We start from the raw sequence: 23810 nt of genomic DNA on the forward strand, positions 1-23810 counted from the left end.
TTTCATGGGTTGTACACATTATGTAAAACATACATAGATCGAACTAAAAGCAGGGAAAGAGTGGGGGTTTGCCTGGAACATGGAGCATCAGAGAAAAGAGAAAAAATAAGCGAACAAAGTGAAGGAGACGAGGAGGAACAAAGAAACTGCAGTGGTAATTTTAACTCCCACAATACACAGGCTGGTGGACATTTCCCGCCTGGATCTATAACCATGGTAACCTGATCTGTGGATCCTGTGCAGGCTTGTGCCGAGCTGTGTGGGATCTTGCCGGAGAACAACTTTCACACCAGATGTTTGAGTTGGTGGTTTCGCCGCAAGTTATGAATTCACCTGTGAATGAACGTACATGTGTTCGCACCGAGTCTAGACTCCAACATGCCTTCGGCAAGATTAGACTTCTATACACGAGGGCTCGGGGATCCCTTCGTTAATGCATAATGGTTAATAAATTAGTTTTATATACCTGAAAATGCAACTGAGCAGATCTGCTGGCAAACAGACTGTTAAAGTGAAAAAAATACTTGGATAGTGAAGATGCAACTAGAACGTTTTAGATTACTGTGGCAATGACACCTGATTTATTGTTGAATATACAGTTAATGAATTATAAACAAGTGCCTCATGCTGTAGATACAGTGACACAAAACTCATTAGTCAGTTTACAACAATACAAATTAATAAAGTAAAAAGCTGTATAAACAATAATGGAGAAGGTAGACAGGAAATGATTGTTAATTTTAAATAAAATAATCATTTAGGAATATTTTCAGATTAATTATGGCTTGCTTTTATTTGGATAGGCACTATTCTGATACAGGAACAATATGTAACTACAAATCATTTATGACATGGCCTGTCATAGTAACTGAAAAATACACAAAGAAAACAATGAGTAAACGCAATCTTCCCATATTCATGTGTAGGCATGTTTAACAAACCCTTTAGTAATATAGACTAATAAAGAATATAACGTAAGAAGCTCCCGGGTGGCGCAGCTTTGTGTACTGACGCTATAAGAGAAAGCATCATTACCTTTTCATGAAAATAAGGGACAGTAAATAACGCTCTTTGCAATTGTGTCTCTGATTAATAAACACATCCATCCTTGTTGGCGTGTTATACAGCAACAGGCACTATGACCTTAAGCATACACAGTAGCTTTCAGTTTGTAATTTTCTGTGTACAGTGGATATGTTAAAAACACAGTATTTCAAGTTCTTAGTTTTAAGATAAATGAATCAACCAGTTGCACTGGGAAAAGGGAATGTTATGTTGAAGCAAAGAACTGAAGGGACCAAACGATTTGTTTATGCAATTAATAAAAAGCACTACAAAAAACATTTTGCTGTCCTACTGTCTACTATTCTCTTCAATTTACCATTGTTAATTTAGAGGAAACTATAGTGACACCAGTTACCAAATACAGTTACTTTCCTAGTAAAGGGTTAAGAAAAAATTTAAACATCGAAGTTCCCTGCCAAAGCAATGTCACAATCCAATTGCTATGTAACCCAATCACAGACTTGACAGCCCAGTGAAATCCATGAGACAGTGGGGCCAGTGGACGATACCTTACATGACAGGGTACACGTGAGGAGTTCCGATTTCACCACGAGGGGTGAATGTTAGGCAGTAAAGTGGCCACAAGGTCGTGTTTACAGTGCTCAACTTCCTGTTAGTGCAGTGGAGTTGAGTGGTGATCAAACAGCACGACTCAAATGGCACATCCACGGAGACGGCAGCTGTTTCAGTGCAGGACAAAAGGGAAGACGCAGCAACCCAGTCCAGGCAGCGGACAACTAAAAGACCACTGGCTTTTATCTCAGACACCACAACTTTTTGCAGATTTTACTGGTTATCATATGGTGCTGCAGCAAAAACAACCGAAACAGTTTGCCACTGTCGAGGACAGATAAAAGTGCAGAGAGACAAATATCTTGTGTCATGAGGACATCTCGGTGTCTTGGAACCAAAGATAAAGTTTTCAAAGAACAGGAAAATAAACTCACAGAATTGTTTGACCAAAAGTTCACCGCCCAAAAGGTGGTGAACTTTTGTATACTAACTTACTAATACTGTCAGCCAGTGCCACTCCTGTACTGGTTTGAAGGCACTCGGAGATGAAGAGGAAATTATTCAAACCTTTAAACACAGATATTTGTTGTACCACATCAAGCAAATGCATACATTGAGCAGAGGCGCTTCTCCATTTGTTGTGTATCATCAGAACCTTTGTGACAATTGTGACCTGGACTGTCATGCAGAAGTCGACGCTACAACGACATCAGAAACACAATGTTTAAAAGACTAAAATAACGCAAGAAATGGAGCAAGAGTTTGACTGTTTTTGGAGCATGTCACTGTTTTTGGATTAAATGATAATCTTAATCAATATTTCTGTTAAGTTGATAGAAGAACTAGTTGCCACAAAGATCCCTGGTAACTATTAGCAGCGTCTCCATCCATGGATCCACGGGGGTGGCAGTCTGAGCACTGTCACCCAGATCCCATTGCACCGATTCAGAACCTTTCCTGCAGGTGGTGAGCCAGCAGGAAAGCAGCGTCTCTATTTACTCTTAATTTTACACCAATACTACAGTAAATACGAGTCATAAATCTTAATAAAGTTATCAAGGTGTACTAATTTTGGCATAACCTCAAAATATAACCATAGCAGCCCTCGGGTGATTTCTTATGCAACTAAATGCATGTTCATATATATATATATATATATATATATATATATATATATATATATATATGGTAAATAAATATTGGAGGTGTAATATGTCAAAATTAAGTGTGGGAGGGACTATTGCATCACTTGTGTGCTTTTTAACCACAGCAAACGAAGGGGTTGCAATAGGAAGACGTTTTGAACAGACCGTCAGTCAACCCACTAAAGGCCAGAACATACTCTCTGCGTCCGCAGAGTCCACTTTGGACCGTGTGACATCAAAATCGTCATCCAATTTTGTGACAGCGCGGACTGTGCGCTCCCGACTGCGCATGCACCAGCGTCTACTGGGCACTTGTCTGAGGAGATCCGCTGGTATCCCCATCCGTACAATTGCAATTTAAAAGAACATAAAAATAGCCAGACGGCTCAGAACTCCTGAAGTGAAATATAAACAACTTTAGGAAAAGAGGAGAATGCTGGCCACCAGAAGTGGACATTTTTTCGAGATCATTACATTATGTTATGGAACGTGTATCCATGGGAACTCAGAAATGCGCATCCATGCTCCACGTACAAATTTGAGCGGTCACAGTAAGTATGTTCCAGCCTTAAGTGAAAACAGTGCTTTAAAGATGACATTTCTTTCAGGTTGAACTGCATTTTACCGAGCACATGGAAACCATTTATGTAAAGTTTACAAAATTTTATTAGAAAATAAAGGACACATTAATGTGAAAACTACAGTCGCAACATCTACACTGACAGTTGTAATGACCTGCTGTGGTGACCCAAGTGAAGCAGCCGAATAGACTAAATAAATAAATAAATAAATAAAAATGCACACACACTGCTGCCCCAGTATTATAAGTTGATAATGCCACTATGAGCTCACAGGTTGTAGGGAGAATAGAGAGCTAAGCAACTTAGCGAAGCCACGCGTAGGGCCATTTTCCGCTCAGAATGGAAACAGTCGCTTTTATTAAAGCAAAAAACATGAAGGAAAACTTTGCAGTTACACAACAGTACAGACTGCACTCACATATGGCTCTTCAAGTCCAGAGTGGCTCCATGTAGCACAAAACAATGAGTAAATACATTTTTTATCTGATTTTCATTGTTTTTGTCTCAGACTGAGGTGACATATGTGACTTCTAAATAAAATCATAGTTTAGAAGTTTGTCAACAAAGAACTGCATCACATCCCAACATGTCACCAACTAAAATAACTTGAACAGCTGTAATGCATAAAAGAGATAATAATGCCTAAGTAGCTAAAATCTTTACATCGCTAACTGGCTAAAACTGTTGAATACAATTCCATTAATGCAACATAAAATACAGTTTTGGTAAATATAGCAAAGTTTATACAATGTGTGACTCGAGGCAAATACCTTTGGTTGGAAAGTCAGTTAAAATAGATCTTTTAGTTATAAAGGTCATAAATCTCAATGGAGACGCTGCTTTCCCGTGGGCTCACCACCCGCAGGAAAGGTTCTTAACCAGTGCAATGTGATCTGGGTGACAGTGCTCAGACCGCCACCCACGCGACCCGGAAACGGATAAGCGGGAGAAAATGGATGGATGGATGGATGGAAAAGCAAATAGACAAGAATTACTAAGTCACATTTAGATGAGGCAAACAGAGATGTGCAGTCTTCCCCTGCCTTCTCATCCTGTTGTTAAAGCAACACATACACCTACACAGCATGCCGTCAGCGCCACATGAATGGGTGTAGTTTCACACATTCGCTCCCAAAGTGGGTTTGTACTGTAACTGTACACTTTTCTTATAGGTCGCCGCACCTCCCACAGCCTCAGGCATTCTTTCTCATCAAGCCCAACAGCACTATAAACTAAAAGGTATCCATTGTTGCTTGAAGTTGATGAAATCCCTTAAGCCCGGCAGAGCCAGACTCCTGTGGCTGCACACAATGGGGGAACCAGTGGTGGAGACAGATTACCTCCCTCACACCGTGGTGCACTTTGATAATTATCAGCTGAAAAGGCCTAACCTGACACGTTCAAGCGCACATCAATTGTTTTTACAGCAAACAAAGTTACTCAGTTACATTATGACTGCATTATTTCAGAGAAAGTGTTTTTAATGGATTTCATTACAAAACCAACAGCAAGTTAGAGGTTTACACAATTACAATGTGCAAAACTAGGTTATAGTGAAGATACAGGTATGATGACACAGTATCTGAAGCTCCAGTTCAATGATCTTTCTACAGAATAATCTGGAAACTCCTTTTTGTTTTCAAGTGAAATCTGAGAAATAATCACCAAATGTCTTGGATTTGTTTTCACCTGAGGTTCGGTGGCTGCCGACTTAATGGATGATAACCATAGTTTCTTATAATCAAAGCAATCACTCAGCTATTTCTTGCTGCTTATTGAGGTTGGGTTTGAGCCACCAAAACTATTCATGCTAATAATATCAAATATTACTTGTTTGACCATAAAAAACGGGGTTTTCTGTAACTCAGTGCAATAATTAGAACTTATCATAACAAGTTTAATTTTCCAAATCAGTTCAATTACCCACATTTATTTATTTTTTCTGTGACAGATTCTAATGAATACTGATTTTATCATAGTTTCATGTGTTAAAATCAGTAGACACAAACGTGTTTTGTGTTCATGTGGTGTGACTGAGGACAGACCAAACAGGTAAGGCTCACAGACTAACGGAAGAAGCTTTAGATTGGAGGAGGACACAGACTGTCACCAAATGTGGGTTCTCACAGGCAGATCAGATAGTACTGTTAGCAGAGTGCACGAACTATACTTCTCAAATTGCAGCAAGGTCACACTACTACACAAGCCAGTACACTGAAGGTGAGCAGCAAGGGAAGTATAAAGCTAAAGCCAGCTGTAATATAAGAGCAGAGTTTACGGTGATCTACATGTGTGGACAGTCAGGTAACACCAGTCACCGAAACAAATAAACATACATGATTTAATTGTAATGCGGCTGCCCGCCACGAGTCAGAACTACAGCTCCATCAGACGACAGTCCCTATCCACAGAAGAGGTTTAAAACTGCACGTTGAAGCCTCACTTGCAGGCCAACTTTTGACAAGTTGATTCATTTTGGTTCAAATAGTCGACAGACACAGTGAGCACCCCTAGTTAACCCATGAAAGAAGTAGTAATTTTTCTATAAATAATTGTTATCAAAAGATACTTTTGAGTTATGACTGTTGTCGACTTCCTAATTGAACTTATGTTTGGTTATAGAAGATTTTTTTTCGCTCCGTCTTTTCTTTCTTCTTGCGACATTTATGTTCTTATTGCGCCCTTAAGGTGACTTTTCACACTGCAGAATGACTGCATTGAAATAAAACGGCATAAATTGAGTTCTCAATAGATGCAAACGTTAACTGATCTAAATTCAACTTTGCAGAATTTATTTCCCAGGTTACACAAGTTTAGATGAACGCTGTAAGCTGGACAGACTGGTCCAACCTTTCAGGCCTCAACAGATGAATGGGAAACTGTAATTCAAGTCTAATCCCCTTCAGCTTGTTGCTACCAGTTCATTCATCAGAAGCCATGCTGCCGATTACATTTTTATGAAACTTACAAATGACGTGGGTCGTTCATTTGTCCCAGTATTTTCAGAACTGCACTAATTGCCCTGAGGAAATGTCACGAGACAAACCCATTTCTAAAGCGAGGCACCAAATCTGGGCCACGGGTGAATCTTTGCTTCATCCTGACATTTACTCCACTACACTCATGATGCTCTTTGCTCAATTATTTTGACCACAAATTTTCCTCTACTGCTTCTTAGGAATATTTATCTACTGATTTTAAAGAATCCTGAACTAGAATTTATTTTTTTAATGCAAGAATGCAAAGTGTAGACACTTAGCCAATTGTAAAGAAAAATGCACAAAAACAATCTTTATTTTAAAAAAAGAAAAGTATTTAACAAAAGATTTTTTTTCTTTCTTGAAACCATAAGTAGTTCATATCTAAGATAATGATGAAGTGTTGCCTCAAAAATATATATAATTGGTGGATTTCTATGGATACAGAAAGGAGGGTGAGTATTAGTCATCATCATAGTACACAGGACTGATATTGCTGTGGTTAATAAATCATTAAAAAAACAACTACAATTTGTTTAGCAGCCATCATGCTAAACAAATGAAAAAGATCAGTATCATATTATGCAGTGTTAAACAATGGATTGTTATAAAAAAGTCAAAATAACATTATAAGCTAAAAATTGTGCAGCAAACTATAACCAGATGCAACAAAGAGTAAAATGTGACAATTCATTACTATATATCACAGTATATGAGTATAAGTTTTTGTTTTTAACATCAGAGCACTAAAATGTGATAGTAATATTCCATGAGGTCTCTGTGCAGATTTATGAATGAGTCTGATTGTCATAAAAAAGAAATCTAAATTAATGAATGAGTGAGTGAACAAGTACAACCAGCACAACCTCTGGAGCTGTGCCTTAATTGAAGAATTGTACTGCTTTTAGTATCGTTTGGCTCAAATAGATTTTCCATGGATCAATTTGGACCTGTGAAGACTTCCACAAAGGAAACCTGAGGATGTGCGTCAGGTCTGAGGTTATACAATGGCCTTTTAAGTCACACTCCCCAAAGTGAACAACAACACGCAGTTGAGGTCTTTACCATATTGTTGGAGTAATGATCATAAATACGCATATGCACTAGTTTGAAAATGCTCTGTTAGGATGAGGGAGGGGGGGGGGGGGGGGGGGGGGGGGAGCTACCATCTCCACAAAAGTACAATTGCTTTCAGTCAATAAATCAATAAATTTGGTTCTAGTGGTCTTTTCTGGCCACACACATGCCACTCAGACTCAGCGGGGAAAAGAAATCTTTAAAATGCTACTGAATGCTCATTTTGTTCTTTAACTCATTACACAAGACCAGATGTGATTCACCCAAACAAAGGTTTGCCTCTTTTTTTTTTTTTTAACCAATGCAGCTGCACATGGACAATCATTCACAGATCTGACAGACAAGCACACATAAAGATATATCTATATGAGGAAAGGCTGCTTAAAGAAAAAAGTAAGTTTTACACCAGACATATCCTTGAGAAAGAAACATCACTCGCCCACTGAGGAAGCTATAGAGGGGATATGATTGTGAAACAAATTACTTTGTCCTTATTGTGCAACAATACTATGTAATATTAGGCATTTTAATCCCAATTTAACTAAATTCCTTTTATCATACAGACACAAAAAAGAACTTTAAAGAGGGGCACAATATGTATATCCTTGCAATACAAACTGAGCAACAAATTTAAAACAATGTTATTTCTGGGTGTAACGCTACATGTCAACAATCTGCCACACACACACACCTTAACAGAATACAGTGGGAAGGCATAGCATGACCCAGCACTACAGTGTAATCCCAGTCACATGCTGCCTACAGCAAACAGGGCCAGGAATCCATTTCAGCGACCCAGTTCACCTCCGTCTGTGTGTGTGTGTGTGTGTGTGTGTGTGTGTTTTCTTGGCCAAGCTTGGTATCCTGTGAGGTGATCCTCTGCTCTGTATCTATCAGACAGGCTGACTCAGAAGCTTTAATCACAGTAAAGCAATAAGAGGAAATGATACAAGCAATGGTTGCAGTTTCATTTACGAGATAGATAAAACACCATCAATCATGTGATTTGTGCATCAAAGCGGGAGCACTATAATAGGGACGCAATGATCCACATTTTTTCACTTTCGATCCGATCCCGATACCTGAATTTGGATGTCTGCCGATACCGATACTATTCTGATACCAGAGCTCCGTTTGCTCTAATGTTGTTATTATCATTATTGTTGATATGAGGCTGTAATGAACTCCTCTCTACAGTAAAGTATTAAATGTAGGAATGTTTGCATGTCTGCTTCCAAAAGGCACCCCATGGATTGGAAATCTCAACAGGTTGGATTGGAAAGCTCCGATCCAGGGTTTACGTTGGTATCGGAACCCTATACTGATACTGGATCAGATTGGCCCCATCCCTACACTGTAACACACATGAAGAAGTGGTAATAAAGAACACTTGATCTATAAATTAATTGCGAAAGGCACTGCACTCTAGCTAAAGAATAAATCAAAGAATCGAAACATTAGTTGCACTCACAGTCTTGATGCAACATTTACTTTAGCTATTTAAATTGTGTGATCTTTGATAAAACAGACCAATACAAACAAGCAAAATGACCCAGTCAATCAAAGCTAACAAAACAAAACCTTGTCATTATGGCTGGACAAAAAAAATCGTCATCCATCGAAGGTTGAAATGGCACTGAAAATCCAAAAGGAGGCAGAAATTCACATGTCAATGTGGCAAAACAAGCAGCAGAAGATGGACAGTCTTCTTTACCGAGTAGCGGCTGAACAGCTTGTACAATGCTGTGATTTAAGCTCTTCTCCCCATATGGACCTGCAACTTCATGCTGAAAAGCACATTATGAAATCTGTTAATAGCCACGGGTTACATCTGAAGTAGTGACGCGTCTGCAAAAAGAAGAAAGCCGAGCAGCTGGGTCCACCAAGAGGCAGCGGATTAACTGAGGTGATGCTGAAAGAGGTACAATACAGAACCATACAGAGTAGAATTCAGCTCGAGTCCTCATCTATAGCTTTATTTATTAGTTTATTGCATTTCTCCATTTACAGTTTAACAACTGCTAACACCCAAATTCTTCATGTGTTTAACTAAACTCGGCTTGTGAGCTTTATTCTGTGCTCTAGGGCATGAATGACTGAACAATGTGTTGAAGCCTTATTAAAATAACTGGTGAATAGTGACTGGCACAAATCCTACCATTGCTGTGCCAAATCAGCATGGCAATATGATTAGTCAACATCAAGAATTTAGTCTGAATGTCTCATCAGACAGGTGCAAAACAAAACAAAAACTTGACAATGAAAAGGCTCAGGTGACACTGAGACACAGTAAAGAAGCTTAACAAGATATTTCATTGAATAAAGAAAGACAACACTACAGAAAAAATAATAGGGCAAATAGAACACAAAACAATGCTTCCAATAATTAATCACCGCAACTCAAATATAAACTTTGTAACTATGATTTGGGAATTTAACTACACATTAGCTTGAATGAGCTCTTCTTTTGTAAGTGTGGGGTTTATATTTAGTTACGGAACAAACGAATTCAGGCTTTAACGATGAGCGGCCATTATCATCTAGCATTGTCCTTACCTTTAACATGTGATCGTTTCAGGCGTGCGTGTGTGTGTGTTAGCGTGTGTGTGTGTGTTCTCACTGTGACAGATGCCCATGTGAACACACACGGCGCGCACACACGCACCTGCACAGCCACGTTTCCAGGACACCGCCATCACAAGAACCAATGAATCTCAACGACCAAATAACATGAAGTGTCCCGGCTACAGTGCTCGTTTCTAACCCTGGCTTTACCTTTTACGGGTCTTATTAATTTTTATGTTGATAAAAGACCTTTTGGTAATGCATGCTTATCCCCAGTCTGCAGTGTTTTTGCGTTTTAGAGTCACAATAAAGCAGTCATTATCTACAAGCGCGGAGGCATCTTGGATTTCCAGACCAAACAAATAGTTAATGCGGGAAAAGCATTGGTTTTTTTTTATCGCGACCATTTGTGGGTTTTTCTAGGGAAGAGGTAAACAGTAGAGGGATCAAGGCTGAGCTGACTCAATGGGCCTTGGTGCTCACGGCCACACCGGAGCATCAGCAGACACTCGCTCACGCCGGCACGCAAGTCCTTTAAGCTGCCCGCGAGACCTTCGCATCTCAGCGCGCGAGCCGTTGGACCGTCAGTGTCCGCATCCACAGAGCACCCGGGCCGGGACACGCGTGTTCACGGGTCCCGTTAACTACCGTTCACGCACCGAGGTGGTCGCGGTGTTAAAATGGCACGTTTTGGGCTCACCTGCCTGATGAAAGAGGAAACGGAGCCCACTTCCCTTCTCTCGGCTAGCGTTACGTCCACTGTCTCGTGCCCGTGGTTTGCTGTCTGAGGGGTGCGAGGCGGGAGCAGAAAAACGAGGACGGCTCGGACACACGGCGGCGGAGAAGGGAACGTCTTGAAACCCGGGCCCTCCGAGGCGAACTCTTTCTAGCCGAGCGAACGCGTTTTGTGGCTACTGCCAGACGCGATGCCCATGGAGGGATTTCGACTTTCATAAAGCCACGGGGGTTGACGTCCGTCACCACGCATGCGCACATTACCAGTGACGTCAGGTGCCTACCTCTCGCCCCGCCTGGGAGAGGCGGCTCGGCCAATCAGAGGCGGGCTGGTGCTCGCGTCACAGCCTCCCTCCCTGCGAAGATGTCAGGACAGGACCGCCGACCGTCCCTGTATTCATAACCTCACTTGCATAAGCGCTCTGTTTTTTTCCTCTGCTGTGCAGATGCCCATCCAGCACGCTCACTGTATCCCAAACAAATTAAAACAAAGTCTTTCATTGCGCCTTTTTCCATGTAGTTAAGCTTTGTTATTCACCACAGTGCCACCTGATGTTTGTTTCTTCATACTGCTTTTATTGGCCTCAAAACGACACATGTAATTCTTTCATAACCCAGATGGCAAAAGGTTTGGTAAGTGGGGATGAATCTGCAAGCAGTAATGAAAAGTATATTTACTCAGGCACTTTATCCACCTCTTTGTCCTCCCCAACATGTCGAGATGTTTTGGAATCATTGGCGTTTTCTCAAAAACAAATACATGTATTTTTTTTAAACCATATAATTCAAATAAATTAAGTTGACAATTAACAAGATATGAAAAACGGTAATTAAGGCTGTTAATGAGTTAACACTTTTTAAACAATTAATTGCACAAATCTTGTGAATTAATTATGATTGATCACACTTTTCCTTCACATTTACAATTGTCATTTTGAATTTTCAAAGCATGAATGTACAGTGAGTGGAAACCTAATTTATTGCTGTTCAGTCAGCATTTTACGATATGTGAATCATGCTAGTCAATACTGCTGTAATGATACATTTGCAATATATAGTGCAGCCCTACTGAGTGTTGTCATGTTTTCTTTTCAGCCAATTTTTGCTGCTTAACAGTTCATGCTTTGTGGTGAAATATTGTGATGGGACACATTATAAAGAGACAAATAGTAGCTGTTGACAGAAGTTTTAATAAACTGACATCACATATGTCCTACTGTACATAATACTGTAGCACTTTGAGTCAGCATGCTTGCAGATACTGGAGAAACAAGACAAAGCTGTAATTCAGCAGTATGACTCCTTTAGCATTTCTTTTGTTTATTCCCAGTACTGTACAGACTCATATTTCAAACCTGACCAGCTAAACAAAGCAGTCCAAAATACAAAAAAAGAGAAATATCTTAATAGTCCATTCAGTTTCTGTGAGTAACGCTTACTAAACATGATGATGATCTGAGTAACACAGTTTTATTAAACAAATATTCAGTTCTGGTCCTATTCCATCACTCAGTGCAACACATGAGACCATCACAATGCAGAATATAACTATTAATTATACATATATACATACCCTCTGATTTCCATCAGTGGTGTATCAAGTGCAGGTATCTACAGTGCCTTTTTCTCAGGCGCATATAATACATAGTCATAAAATTGTAGTGCAAGCAAATTTTACATCACATATTTCATGATAAACATGCTCTCTTTTTTTGTGTGTCAATGTGATATTTTAATACTTCATCTGGTGGTCTAAAACTCTCGAGGAGACTGACGGTTTGTGTGTATGTGGGTGTGAATATTTCTCGTGTTAAAGCTTGTATTCATGTAGGTTCAGGTCGATGGGTTATCTACATTCCTTGTTTGAAGGTTAAAGCACAAGGTGTTCTTGTGTTTCATCACTGCAGACACATTTACCCAGGAAGCTCAAAATTTTCTGAGTGCAGCAATCCATTTCATCCAGGAGCAGTTGCAAGATACAGCTAACAGGAGCATGGTGAGGGGGGAAAACGTATTCTCCTGTATCCACACAGTAGCTACATTATGTACCAGGATGTCTTTAGTTTAGAGTTTGAGGAAGGGGCGAGGTGCATTAGTGTGCTGTGTTTACATGGGAGTTGTGCTAATGCAGGAAAACAACTGAGAGTTCTTGCTTCCTTATATCACATTTTCAAACAGCTGCATGGAGTTCATGATGTTCTCGTCCTGGAAGAAAGGTAAAGGCAAGTATTAGGTCTGTAGCAGGTTTTTTCAAATACTCTTTCAAACATATTAAACATTTTTGACAGGTGGCCACAGAAACCTTACATTTTTTTTTAAACAAATTCAGGTGTAAAGAAATGAAATTAATATCTAATTTTCTCTCCACATGTGATGTCTATGTTGAAAAGGTTGAGGATAAAATGACAATTAAAGGCAAAGTTGAATGAAAAATGAAAGAAATATGTTTTTAATGAAAGGAAGTAGTGGTCTGAACGTAATCCAAGGGATGTGTGACGGTCCCCAGAAGCATGAGTGATGCTTTACTGTAACTGTGAAGGTGCATCATGTTTGTCAGTGAATGATTAGCCAGTGAAATCATTCACGCCGGCACAGAGACAAGGACCTCAACCTGCGTTATAGTGCATGTGATAGTGGGTGACTGAGTTCATTTTTGATTGTTCAGAACATTGTGTCTGGGTGAAGAAGTGAGTCACCTTCTGACAGGTCTCAATGAACTCTTCAATTGTAACGACACCATCTCGGTTTCTGTCCATTTTCTGGGCCAAGCAGAGAGAGGAAATATGACAGAGATGAAGTACACATCAGTCGGTGCACTTTCAGGCAGCATATACTTTACATATTTACTGTTTGAGTTGTTTTTTTAGAACCTGGAAGAACTTGTCGACGTGCTCAGAGGGGGCGTCGTCCCGGACACAGGGGTAGGTGTACCTCCCCATCATGTCATAGATTGACTTCATAATTGCCAGCATTTCCTAAATATGAGAAGAATAAAAAAGGAAGGAATAACTCATTCATAATCACATGACATGTGACTAAAAGTCATTTAACAAACACAGATCTGCCCTCAAACCAGCAAAGCGACTACGATGGTATGGAACTGCAGGACTGATAAATCAACTTTTGTCCAGACCATTTTTGACGATTAACTTAATTTTTTAACAACTCCAGTGCTCTTACTTGATCGAAATTGTTAATGAAGCTTAAACCTGAACAGTTAGGAAAGAAAAAGTCCGGTTTTGTCTCTCTTAAAACAGAATTTCAGTGTGAACAACTATTTGGCAAATATTGTTGCACAGAATTATTAGGCAACTGATATAAAACAAAAAAGTTTTCCCGTCTCACTTGTTTATATTCATCTGTTGAAGTGAAAATAATGAACAAACAACTGAAGATTTACAAATAAACAGGGACCAATAGAGCCACCGTTCTTTTCAATAACCATCACAAGCATTCCATCTATTAAGTCTGTTTGTTTCCGTTCACAGTCAACCACAGGCTCCCAGGCACTGTTCAGAGAGGTGGACTGTTTTCCTTCATGGTAAATCTCCTGTTTAAAAAGAGCCCACATGTTCTCAATGGGCTTTAAGTCAGATGTAGAAAGGGGCCACGTCACTTTCCTGTCATCTTTAAGGCCTTTTCTGTAAAGCCTTGCAGTGGAGGACTCTGATGCATGTGATGGATCATTGTCCAGCATAAAAATCATGGGCTTCTTGAAAGATGTAGGCTGTTTTTCTATATCGCGGCTTGAAGAAAGTGTCCTCTAAGAACTGATTTTAGATTTTAAGCGAGTCTTCAACCTGGAAATGTCCAACTAGCTCACCTGCCCATACTAGAACCCCATCTCCGCCTTGCTGGACCTTTGTGCCCATTACTGATCCAGCCAAGGACTCATCCATCTGGTTCGTCAAGATCAGGCTCATTTTATAAGTTCATAATAGCCTTGAAAAATCTGCCTTCAAATATCTCTTGGCCCAGTTTTGTTTTATGTTTGTTTTGTTTTTGTTTTATGTGTCTTCTTCAGTGGTTGAGGGATTTCAGCCTTCTTCACCTTGGCTATGTCTATGATTGTCACTGGATTGGAACATACACCCACATTAACCTCGGATGTCAGTTCTTACAGCCATTCATTTATTTAATTGTCTGGAACGGATTTGACTCAAAAGCCAAAAAATCCTAAAAGAGAAATGAAACAAAACTGCCGAAAACAAGCAGATTTCCGTGTGACCCAACATCAAAATGTTGACTCCACTTGATGTAAGTTGGGCAGCATAGCAGTGTATTGGTAAGCAATCGAGCCGTGGTAATGTTCATCCACTGGGGGTCTTTCTGTGTAAAGTATGCATGTTTTTCCCTGAGCTCTTTTCTCCTTTCCTCCCATAGTCCAAAAATGTTTGCGGTTAAATGTTGACTAAATAGGAGTGTGTGACTCTCCGTGTTTGTCCTATAATTGATTTATGACCCGGCCAGAGTTTACCTTGAACAATTTTGACTTAGAAATACTTATTTACAATATATAAAGTTTATAAAAAAAATATTGAAATAGATTCAATATTTCCTTTTGACTCAAAACAATTGAAAAGTGAGCCCAAAATCTGAATGGATGAAATTATTATTATTTGTGCAATTTATGACATACAAAATACAATTACATTCCAAATCTTGAGTGAAAGTGAAGGAATTTGTCAAGCATCTGGGTTAAATATGTGAAATAGATTCAGGAGTGCATAATGCTGCTATGGTGCAATGTAGCGCACCACTTGCCAACACAATTTCACAGTTGACACATCTAGTAATCCCCCTGTTTTGTTCTCAGGGTCAACATCATGTAATGCAAAACATCCAAACAGCATTCCTATGAGCTTGTGATTCGTAGCTGACTTCAAACCTGAGTGGCTGGATGCGCTATTACCGTTTTTGTGTTCAGACACTCCATTGTTATTGTGAATAAAAGTGCAAAGCCTGCACATAGTGTGTGTGTGTCGCCCTGTAATGACAGTCAGTGGGAAGAATGTGTTATAAAAACCAAATGCTACTGTAGTGTCAGTACATATAACTCTTGGGTAACCGATTACAGAGCTACCATGTTTTTAATCAGTAGTTGCAGTCATGCAACTACAACATGACTCATGACTCATGAGTCATGTTGGCCTCTTTAACATGCAAGTCAGTGTCAGTCTACACTCTCTTTACTGAATATAAAAAGAAGTGACATCTCTTTGTTTTCTTGTCACTTATTTGGAACGAAAGCTGCAGATCCCATAAAGAGCATGTACCTCTTTGGTGATGTAGCCGTCCTTATTTATGTCGTAGAGGTTGAAAGCCCAGTTGAGCTTCTCTGTGACTGAGCCTCTGAGCAACACTGACAGGCCAATGACAAAGTCCTCAAAGCGGATTGAACCATTTCTGTCGATGTCGAATGCATTGAATAGGAAGTGAGCGTAGGTCGTTGCATCTGCGGACAAGGGGACAGACAAATTCACAGCAGTGTTTTTATCAAAGCACCAATAAAAAAACAAATGAGGAAACATCTTTTTACCAGCTGTTACATTACCAGAAGTGACAAGTAAAGTATTTGTACTATGTGACTGTAATTATGTAGATCTTTAAGCAGTCTGTATTGCACCAGATGATTATTATTTCTTTTTTTATATTTTTTACTTTAACTCCCTACATTTGATGACATTTGTGCTCATCTCTTATCATATCTACACTTTGTATTCCTTACATCCCTTAAACAGGCTTTTGACGTGAGTAAACTATCCAACCCACGAGTTGGATAAAACAGGATAGAAGATGGATTATGGATATGAGTACATTTCAGAACTTGTACTTTTTAACTTTGCTTTCCTTTAGTCAGTACCTTTACTGTTACCAAAGTCTTTCATTATACAAGTAGCTAAGTCTGCTTGTAATTAGATAAAGCATGTGAGTATTTTTGCCATCTCTGTAAAACAAAGCAAGATTTCTCATACACAACCAATATTAAGCATCGCAATTGTAACACATTTCTTCCCAACTAAAACAATTTCTGTCAACTGAATTCCGTCAATGGTCAACCTATTTTATGCCTGATGTTTTGTAGAATGATTATAATCTAGTTTTTTTCTTAACCAGGTAAAATAATTTAAATGAGGAATACTAAGGAAATACTGTTGCAATGATGTCACTAATATCACAGTTGTCATAATAACACATGTGCTTTTGTTAAATTTAGCTGATTATAAACCAGTTTCAACAACACTTTTGATGAAGCATGACTATGTTTGTTTTAAGTAAATTCGGTTTGTATTTCATTTACATTTCATGTCATTTCAAAATATTACTTTATATTCAAAGCCCTCCATAGCCTCGCTCATCCATACTTCACTGACCTCCTCCATATCTCCACACCCAGCTGCCCTGTCAGATCTGCCTCCTCTCTCAGCCTCACTGTACCTGTACTCTTTCATGAGGGGACTCTTTTACAAGCATGCCGTTGCAACTTGTACCACATGGTTGCCTAGTTTTGATGCGGTGTCCAACAAGGATTCGAACCTGGGTCCCCCTACACTGAAGGTCAAGCTTTAACCCAATGATCCACCAGGGGCTACTCCAACGACTTTACTATTAACATACAAACAAATTAATTTACTTTTATGTTCCGCATTTACGTCACAAGTTTGATTTTGATGTCACATTTGTTAACTTGCTGAAAGTCCTATTATCTTCTTCTCCTGTCTTAAGACACAGGCTTTCTTCCTCATAAGAGGTGTGTATGTTGCTGCACCCTTTTTAAAGGGATTGCAAAATCACTGCAACTTGCATCATAAACTTTGCTAGTTTTTAAACCGAATGCCTTTTCCTGCCACAGCCTGTTTCGAACATGTTATCGTGTTCTTGTGACCAATAAAAATGACTATGAATTTCACTTTCTCACTACAGTAGCCACAATCAAGTGCTCTAATCCTATATATCTATTAACACTGTTCGAAGTTTAGACAAGGTGCATACTCCTCCTCCTCCATGGATATTCATTTCTGTAGTGTCCCTGACAAGAAAAGAAAGAAGTGAGATTGTTTTAATGTCTAACCTCCTTGGGGAAAGAACTGAGAATAGATGGTCTTGAATGTCTCCTCATCAACCAGTCCACTGGGACACTCCTGTTCAAGAAAGAAGGGAAAGAAAATAAAATGTACTGGAACATCACAGGTCTGGACGAAACACATCAATGGTGGCTTGAAGGGGCTCCTCAGCAGTGGCTGGAGCCAGACGTACGTTCTTAAAGCCTCGATACAGAGACTGAAGCTCCTTCCTGGTGAACTTGGTCTGAGCCTGCAGCTGGTCCAGCCCCTCCGGCTGGTGACGCACAGTCGACAGCTCCAAGTCACTGTCACTGCTGTCTGTGGGAGAAAGAGACAGAGAGACAAAGGGATGGATAGACAAACAGGAAGGGGGGGAGAAAGAAGGAAAGGAAGAGAAGTGATATCAAGAAGGAGAAATGGAGAGAAAGGGAGGGAGGAATGGGAGGACTTTGAGTGAAAGGGTGCAGGTCAACATTTGGGGAGAAGGGTGGGTTCGCACGTTTGACAGGAGGCATTTGACAAAGGGCAGGTAGGGAAAACGTGCGATTTCAAGAGAGGCTTCGAAAAAAAACCATGGAGGAGCAAAATGCAGGCAAAAGGGGGAATCTTTTTTTTTTTTTTAAAGAAGAGGACGGTACTTTCTTTATGGCGGAAATGTCACCAAATTTCAATTGATTTGAAGTGTCCGCTTTCAAAAATGTCATTACTGAAACATCTAATTTTGAGAAAATCAAAGACACTTTGTCCTCAAATCACAATTGACAAGTGTTGCAGCATGATTGGTCACAAGTTCACGCACACTAAGAGAAAGTACTGCACTACTGGGGGGGAAAAAAAGAAAACCTTTGAAAAAAGGAGGGAACTTTTCTCCACGTGAGCTGAATTTCTGCCGTCACATACTCACCATCTTTAGACAGAGACAACAGAGAAGGAGGGATGTTGACATTGAGATGGAAGAGAGTAAATGGAGAACAGTGAGAGAGTGACAGTAAGAAGAAGGAAAAAAAACAAAAAGAAAACAAGTCAAGTCAGATCAGACGCCGAGAGGCTTATTAGGACGGGTGCTGGGGACTCAGAGGAGAGGACTCACAACATTATTCTGAAAAAACATCCAGTAGAACAACACAACTCAAAACACCAAGAGGGGTTCGAAAGGTGTGATATAATAAGAGTTGTATGCAAATTCAGGCTGTTGTTTAAGGATTCATTTGGTGCCACAAAGGAGGAGACAGAGCTTCTATTCAATCATTGTATGATAAACAGGAAACAAAACTCCAACTTGAAAGTAATATAAACAGATTCCATTTTTAAGATATGTCGGTGTATTTATCCACTGAAAAAAGAGGAATAAATGTGACACTAAATGTGATAAATGCTGATGCTGAGATGCCACTGTTCTTGAGTTGTACCGGTTAAGCCACTTTTGATTGTGTTGAATTGCTTAATAGCTACAATAAACCAGTTTTGAAGAGAACAATGTAACCAAGGAGACAACCTCATAATAATGTTGGCAGTGGAAAAAGAAGAAGTCATATACAGCCTCCTCACTCAGGGAAATAATTAACTTAGTTAACAAACATAAGATACAAAAAATACACAAGCTAATTAATTTAAAGGTTTACTTACACTTGGTAATTTAAAAAAGAGCAACCCCCACCAATAACGCTTGAAGGTATGCCATAAAAGATAATTGTTTATCCTTTGAAATATATTCAGAATCAAAATTAGTTCAGTAGAATTTTGTCATCTTCTGATTATGAAGCAGAACACAGTCAAACAAAGAGGTATCAAGTTTATTTGTCAGAATATATTGCCTATTTTGCTGAGATTATTGCTTTCACTGAGTGTTTTTGTCTTAATTGGCCTGCATGTTAAGTGACTGTAGATGGCATTGTAGTAATTAGTGTGATATGAATGAAATTTGAATTGAATTGAATTGAATTAATTATAAAAGGCACTTGGCACTATCAGACAGAACTGTGTAAAAAAAATTAAAAAATCCCACGAGACTTCCATTCTGACGATTGATTGCACAGGAACATAGCTTTATATTAAAATCTACATAATTTTGATCCTCAGGCATGAGGACATAGCATAAGGCTATAAACACATTTTTGATTCAATGAACTGATTCAACTTCATCTAAAAACAAACCAGTGAAAAATATCCATACTAAAAACACCAGCCTGTATTTTATATTGTGTTGCTGCCACCGCCCAAGCGCTGTCAATCCTGACATGTGTATTCACGCACGGCTGAAAATAGCGAAAAACACAAGGACTTTTAGCTGCTATTCTAGCAACACTCACTAAACTTTACGATGCACAGCTGCTTTGATTCAGAAAAAAAGAACCAAGGACTAAACTTTCACTTCCAGATAACTCAATCTTGGTTAATGTCTTAAGCACTTCACAGCCACTTCTACTCCGCTTATAATGATCCGTCAGAGTCCAAATTAGGTCAAACATTTACAAGCATCTACGAGTGGTTGAAAGAAGAAAGAAAAGTTCCTCCAGCCTCCACGCTCCATGTCTCTCTTCATCCACAGAGCCCCTCTCGTGGGTTGCCTCACCGGTCTCAGTGATGTCGATCAGGCCCAGCAGGTGCATCAGCTTGAGAAACATGATCACCAGGCAGACGATGCCCACCGTCTGGAGTCCCTCCGTCTCCCATCTCACACTCATCTTCCCCTCTTCCTCTATCTTGATCCCTTTTCTTGTTCTATCTACATTCACATCACTGGACTTTCCACACACATTACATCCAATCCATCTCTCCCTTTCATGCGCTGTTCTCTTCCCGTCTCCGAAACAGTGTCACTCACTCATCGCTCTGTCACTTTTTTTTTCCTCTGCCAAATCTCTTACTCTATTTAGCTCCCCCCTTCTCCCTTTTTAATTGACTGCTTTTCTTTTCTGCCGTGCTCTGTCAAACACTAACGGATCTTTCAGCATGTTGTTTTTTTTTTCTCAGATAAGAGCAGAGTGTGATGATCCAGCTCCTTCATCAAGGTGAAGTAGTTCATATTAAAGCTGTGAAAATACCTCCACAGAGAGTGAGAGATGGAGTGAGACAGAAATCCTCCCAAATCTAGACCACCACATTAATCCACGGGAAATCCAATCAGATAGAGAGGATGCTCAAATACTCAGGAACCACAGGTTTAGGCTTTCGGGCACAAAGCTGCTGATAGTTTGGGTTCCTCCAATGAACAATATTCCTGTAGCTGCTGGCAAAACCCTCAAAAAAGGAAAACAAATGCCGAATGACAAATCATTAAAGCATATCCTAAACCCAACACAGTATAAATGACTGACATGCTACAATTTCCTCTTCTAAATCCTCTCACCATCCACGTTATTTCTTGCAATTAACCTGTGAACTCCTGAGGAGCGAGAAAAAGTGACGTTTTTTCCACATTTTGACACAAAAGAATAATTAGACTGAAGCAAACACGTGGAAGCAGTTTGGGAGAGCTCTGATTACCGCCAAGTAAGTAGAGTTTTTAAATCTTCTTTGCTTAATGCAAAGTATGAGAAGCAGTTTGCCTTTAAGGAACGAGACACCCACAGGTGTCCTGAATCTAATTTTTCCACTCAGCTCGGTGATCCACTTTCTAATTGTACCCCGGTCTCTCTTGGGGTCCTCAGTACAGATTTAATCTTGCATTAACTTTGTGCAGTGCTGTCACACACTTGTGTAATAAAGAGAAAGCGTGAGCACAGGCTCCCTCAGGCCCTGTCACACTTGTTCAAAACTCACTTTAGTGTCTGATGCCCTCTGCTGTTCACTAAAGTGACAACAGCAAGAGGAGCTGGAGCCTTAAGCACGGACACTAATATGCTGTTACATTATGGGGCCATATATTATCAGCCACTTATTCCATGACAAAGTTTTATTATATTTAATTTATTACACTATGAATCATGATTACAATATAAATTCCAACACTCCACTGTGGACAGTCATTGTTTTTATTATGATTCGTATGTAGACAATTGGCGAAGCTTAATGTGTTGGGTTTGTGTAACATTTTTAATATAGAGTTGTTATTAATCACCAAATTGCTGGCTAACCCTTTCAAATTTGTTTGTATATATCAAATAAACAATAGATTGAGGCATAAACACCTGGTTCATAAAGACAAATCACGCTGTCAGCACTGCTTTGATTTAGTTGAAGGTCAAAGATAATTACTGTACAGCTGCACCAAACAATCAGCGTAACCTCGGTTAACATTCAACAGTTACACTAAAGCCATTCATTAGTGGACAGAACACCCTTGAACAACTTTGATTTCTTTCTTATAATATTTATTTTGTGCAGCCAGTAAACCACAAAGTGATTGTTGTTTATCAAGACACGTTTTTCTTCAATCTTCAAACTTTTCGTCAATCCTGTATATCTGCAACACTATAGATTAAATACTTTTGACATTTATTTTACATTTCTATTATCTACTAGTTTTATGATAACAACATACACTTAGTTATTGTTTGTATTATTAAAGACATTTGTGAGGTGGACTAAGTGTCTCAGTGCTGTTAAACTGTATCTCTTATCTTTATCGATGAATCGACTTGTTCAATCAGACTCTCCTGTCGGAACGGTTGTATAATAGTGAATGATTAGTTGATGTACAGTCTACAAACACGATTTGGATTTCTTCCTTGAAGCGGCTAATAAAAAGTGTTTACCGATTTTTTTAATGGTTTATGCAGTGTAAGGTAGCTCTTTCAGTGGTGATTAAGAACAGCAATTACTTGAGTAAACAGCACAGTGGATAATTATCTCAGTTCACATAGTTTCTACCTGTCAAAACCTAACCAACCTGATAGAGAAATGCACCAGGCAAGTAAAGCAGCATTAGGTGAGGCCACCGCAAATGACTATGAAAGTAAATGTTACCTAAATCTAATTTAATCATTAATAGTGACTACTGTAGTGTGCTCGCAGCATGTTGAGACTTGGAAAGGAAAAAACAATCACATTCGTTAATGCTTCAGAGTTTTGAGGAAATTCTGGTTCTATTGCTTCATAGTGAAAATAATCACCTGTTTGAGAGGTTTTATGGGCTTTTTTGTGTTGAGTTTGCATGTTCTCTCTGTACTTATCTTTTGCCCCAGGGATCCAGTTTCCTCTCACAGTCCAAATATGTGTATAAATTTAACTGTTGAACAGGTGAAGTGGTGTTGTTTGCTCTGTGATGGTCTTTTGACCTGTCCAGGTTGTAACCCTCTCTTTACCCACAGTCGGCTGAGACTGGCTCCAGCAAAATGTGGACCTGGCCTGGATAGAGCGGTATAGACAAAGAATGAATGGATGAACTGTAAGAGAAAAGGGATGATGTTGAGAGGGTAGAATCCGAGCCCTAACAAATATCAAGATCAAATAAATATCAATTTCATTGTTATAATCTTGTGACACATGCTGGAAACAATGAGTGTTTTTGTGTTATGCGTCTTCATAACTATTTGAATTGTGAAGTTGTAAGGAGGACTGATGGTATAATTTAGAGTATAAATGCCAAGTGAGAAGATCCAAAACTGTCAAAAATGGAAATGAGCCAATGAGTGTCAGATGAACAAATTCCTGCCCCATCTTTATTTACACTGTACTGCCGAACAAGAGTCCAATGTGGAGTACAAATTACCACATACGGCTATCACACGGCCTCAAAAATAGGGCTGATATATCTGTAAAGACAAGGCTGCTTCTGACATTGATATCGTCCCAAAATAGTCCCGAGCTGGACTGAGCCCAGAATCGACATTGTCGAGCAGCAGAGTGAAGCAACCATCAAAGGCCAGCAGGTTTGTTTGGATCCGATCATTTATCTGGACTTTAGGCACGCACGCACGCACGCACGCACGCACGCACGCACACACACACACACTGTTTAACAAGTTTAACTCATAAACAAATAAATTCTCATATGTGACTCATCAATCTGATTCAGGTTTTGGGCTTTCTTTTCCAAATCATCTTTGTGTGCACATCTTAAACTCATGTTCTGGACGATTGTTGATAAACTGTCTCTCTGTGTATGTGTACATTTAACAAATCTCCAACACATCAAAAACTTTA

At 39.4% G+C, this 23810-nt stretch overlaps 2 protein-coding genes across 10 annotated transcripts in view; both read right to left on the reverse strand.

Moving 5' to 3' along the window:
• Positions 1–10927, reverse strand: part of slc23a2 (solute carrier family 23 member 2) — a 36639-nt gene extending 25712 nt beyond the window's left edge. For 2 of the 4 annotated variants that reach the window (XM_080467735.1, XM_080467736.1), the window contains exon 1: positions 10625–10884. The gene's annotated coding sequence lies outside the window, so the exon portion shown is untranslated. Of the gene's footprint in view, positions 1–10624 lie in introns of all 4 variants that reach the window. The other 2 variants (XM_080467734.1, XM_080467737.1) reach the window with 2 other exon arrangements.
• Positions 10928–11224: 297 nt separating this feature from the next.
• The window catches only part of kcnip3b (Kv channel interacting protein 3b, calsenilin), a 67559-nt gene continuing 54973 nt past the window's right edge, over positions 11225–23810 (reverse strand). For 4 of the 6 annotated variants that reach the window (XM_080468445.1, XM_080468444.1, XM_080468443.1 and 1 more), the window contains 6 exons: positions 17917–18041; positions 17732–17801; positions 15936–16114; positions 13530–13634; positions 13356–13418; positions 11831–12864 (listed from right to left, as the gene is read on the reverse strand). In XM_080468445.1, the coding sequence (XP_080324571.1) occupies positions 12817–12864; positions 13356–13418; positions 13530–13634; positions 15936–16114; positions 17732–17801; positions 17917–18041 (590 nt within the window). In that variant the 3' untranslated portion in view covers positions 11831–12816. Of the gene's footprint in view, positions 12865–13355; positions 13419–13529; positions 13635–15935; positions 16115–17731; positions 17802–17916; positions 18042–20295; positions 20742–23810 lie in introns of those variants that run through there. The other 2 variants (XM_080468441.1, XM_080468446.1) reach the window with 2 other exon arrangements.

The sequence above is a fragment of the Lipophrys pholis genome (genome assembly GCF_963383615.2).
Source record: "Lipophrys pholis genome assembly, chromosome: 7".
Taxonomy (NCBI): Eukaryota; Metazoa; Chordata; class Actinopteri; order Blenniiformes; family Blenniidae; genus Lipophrys; species Lipophrys pholis.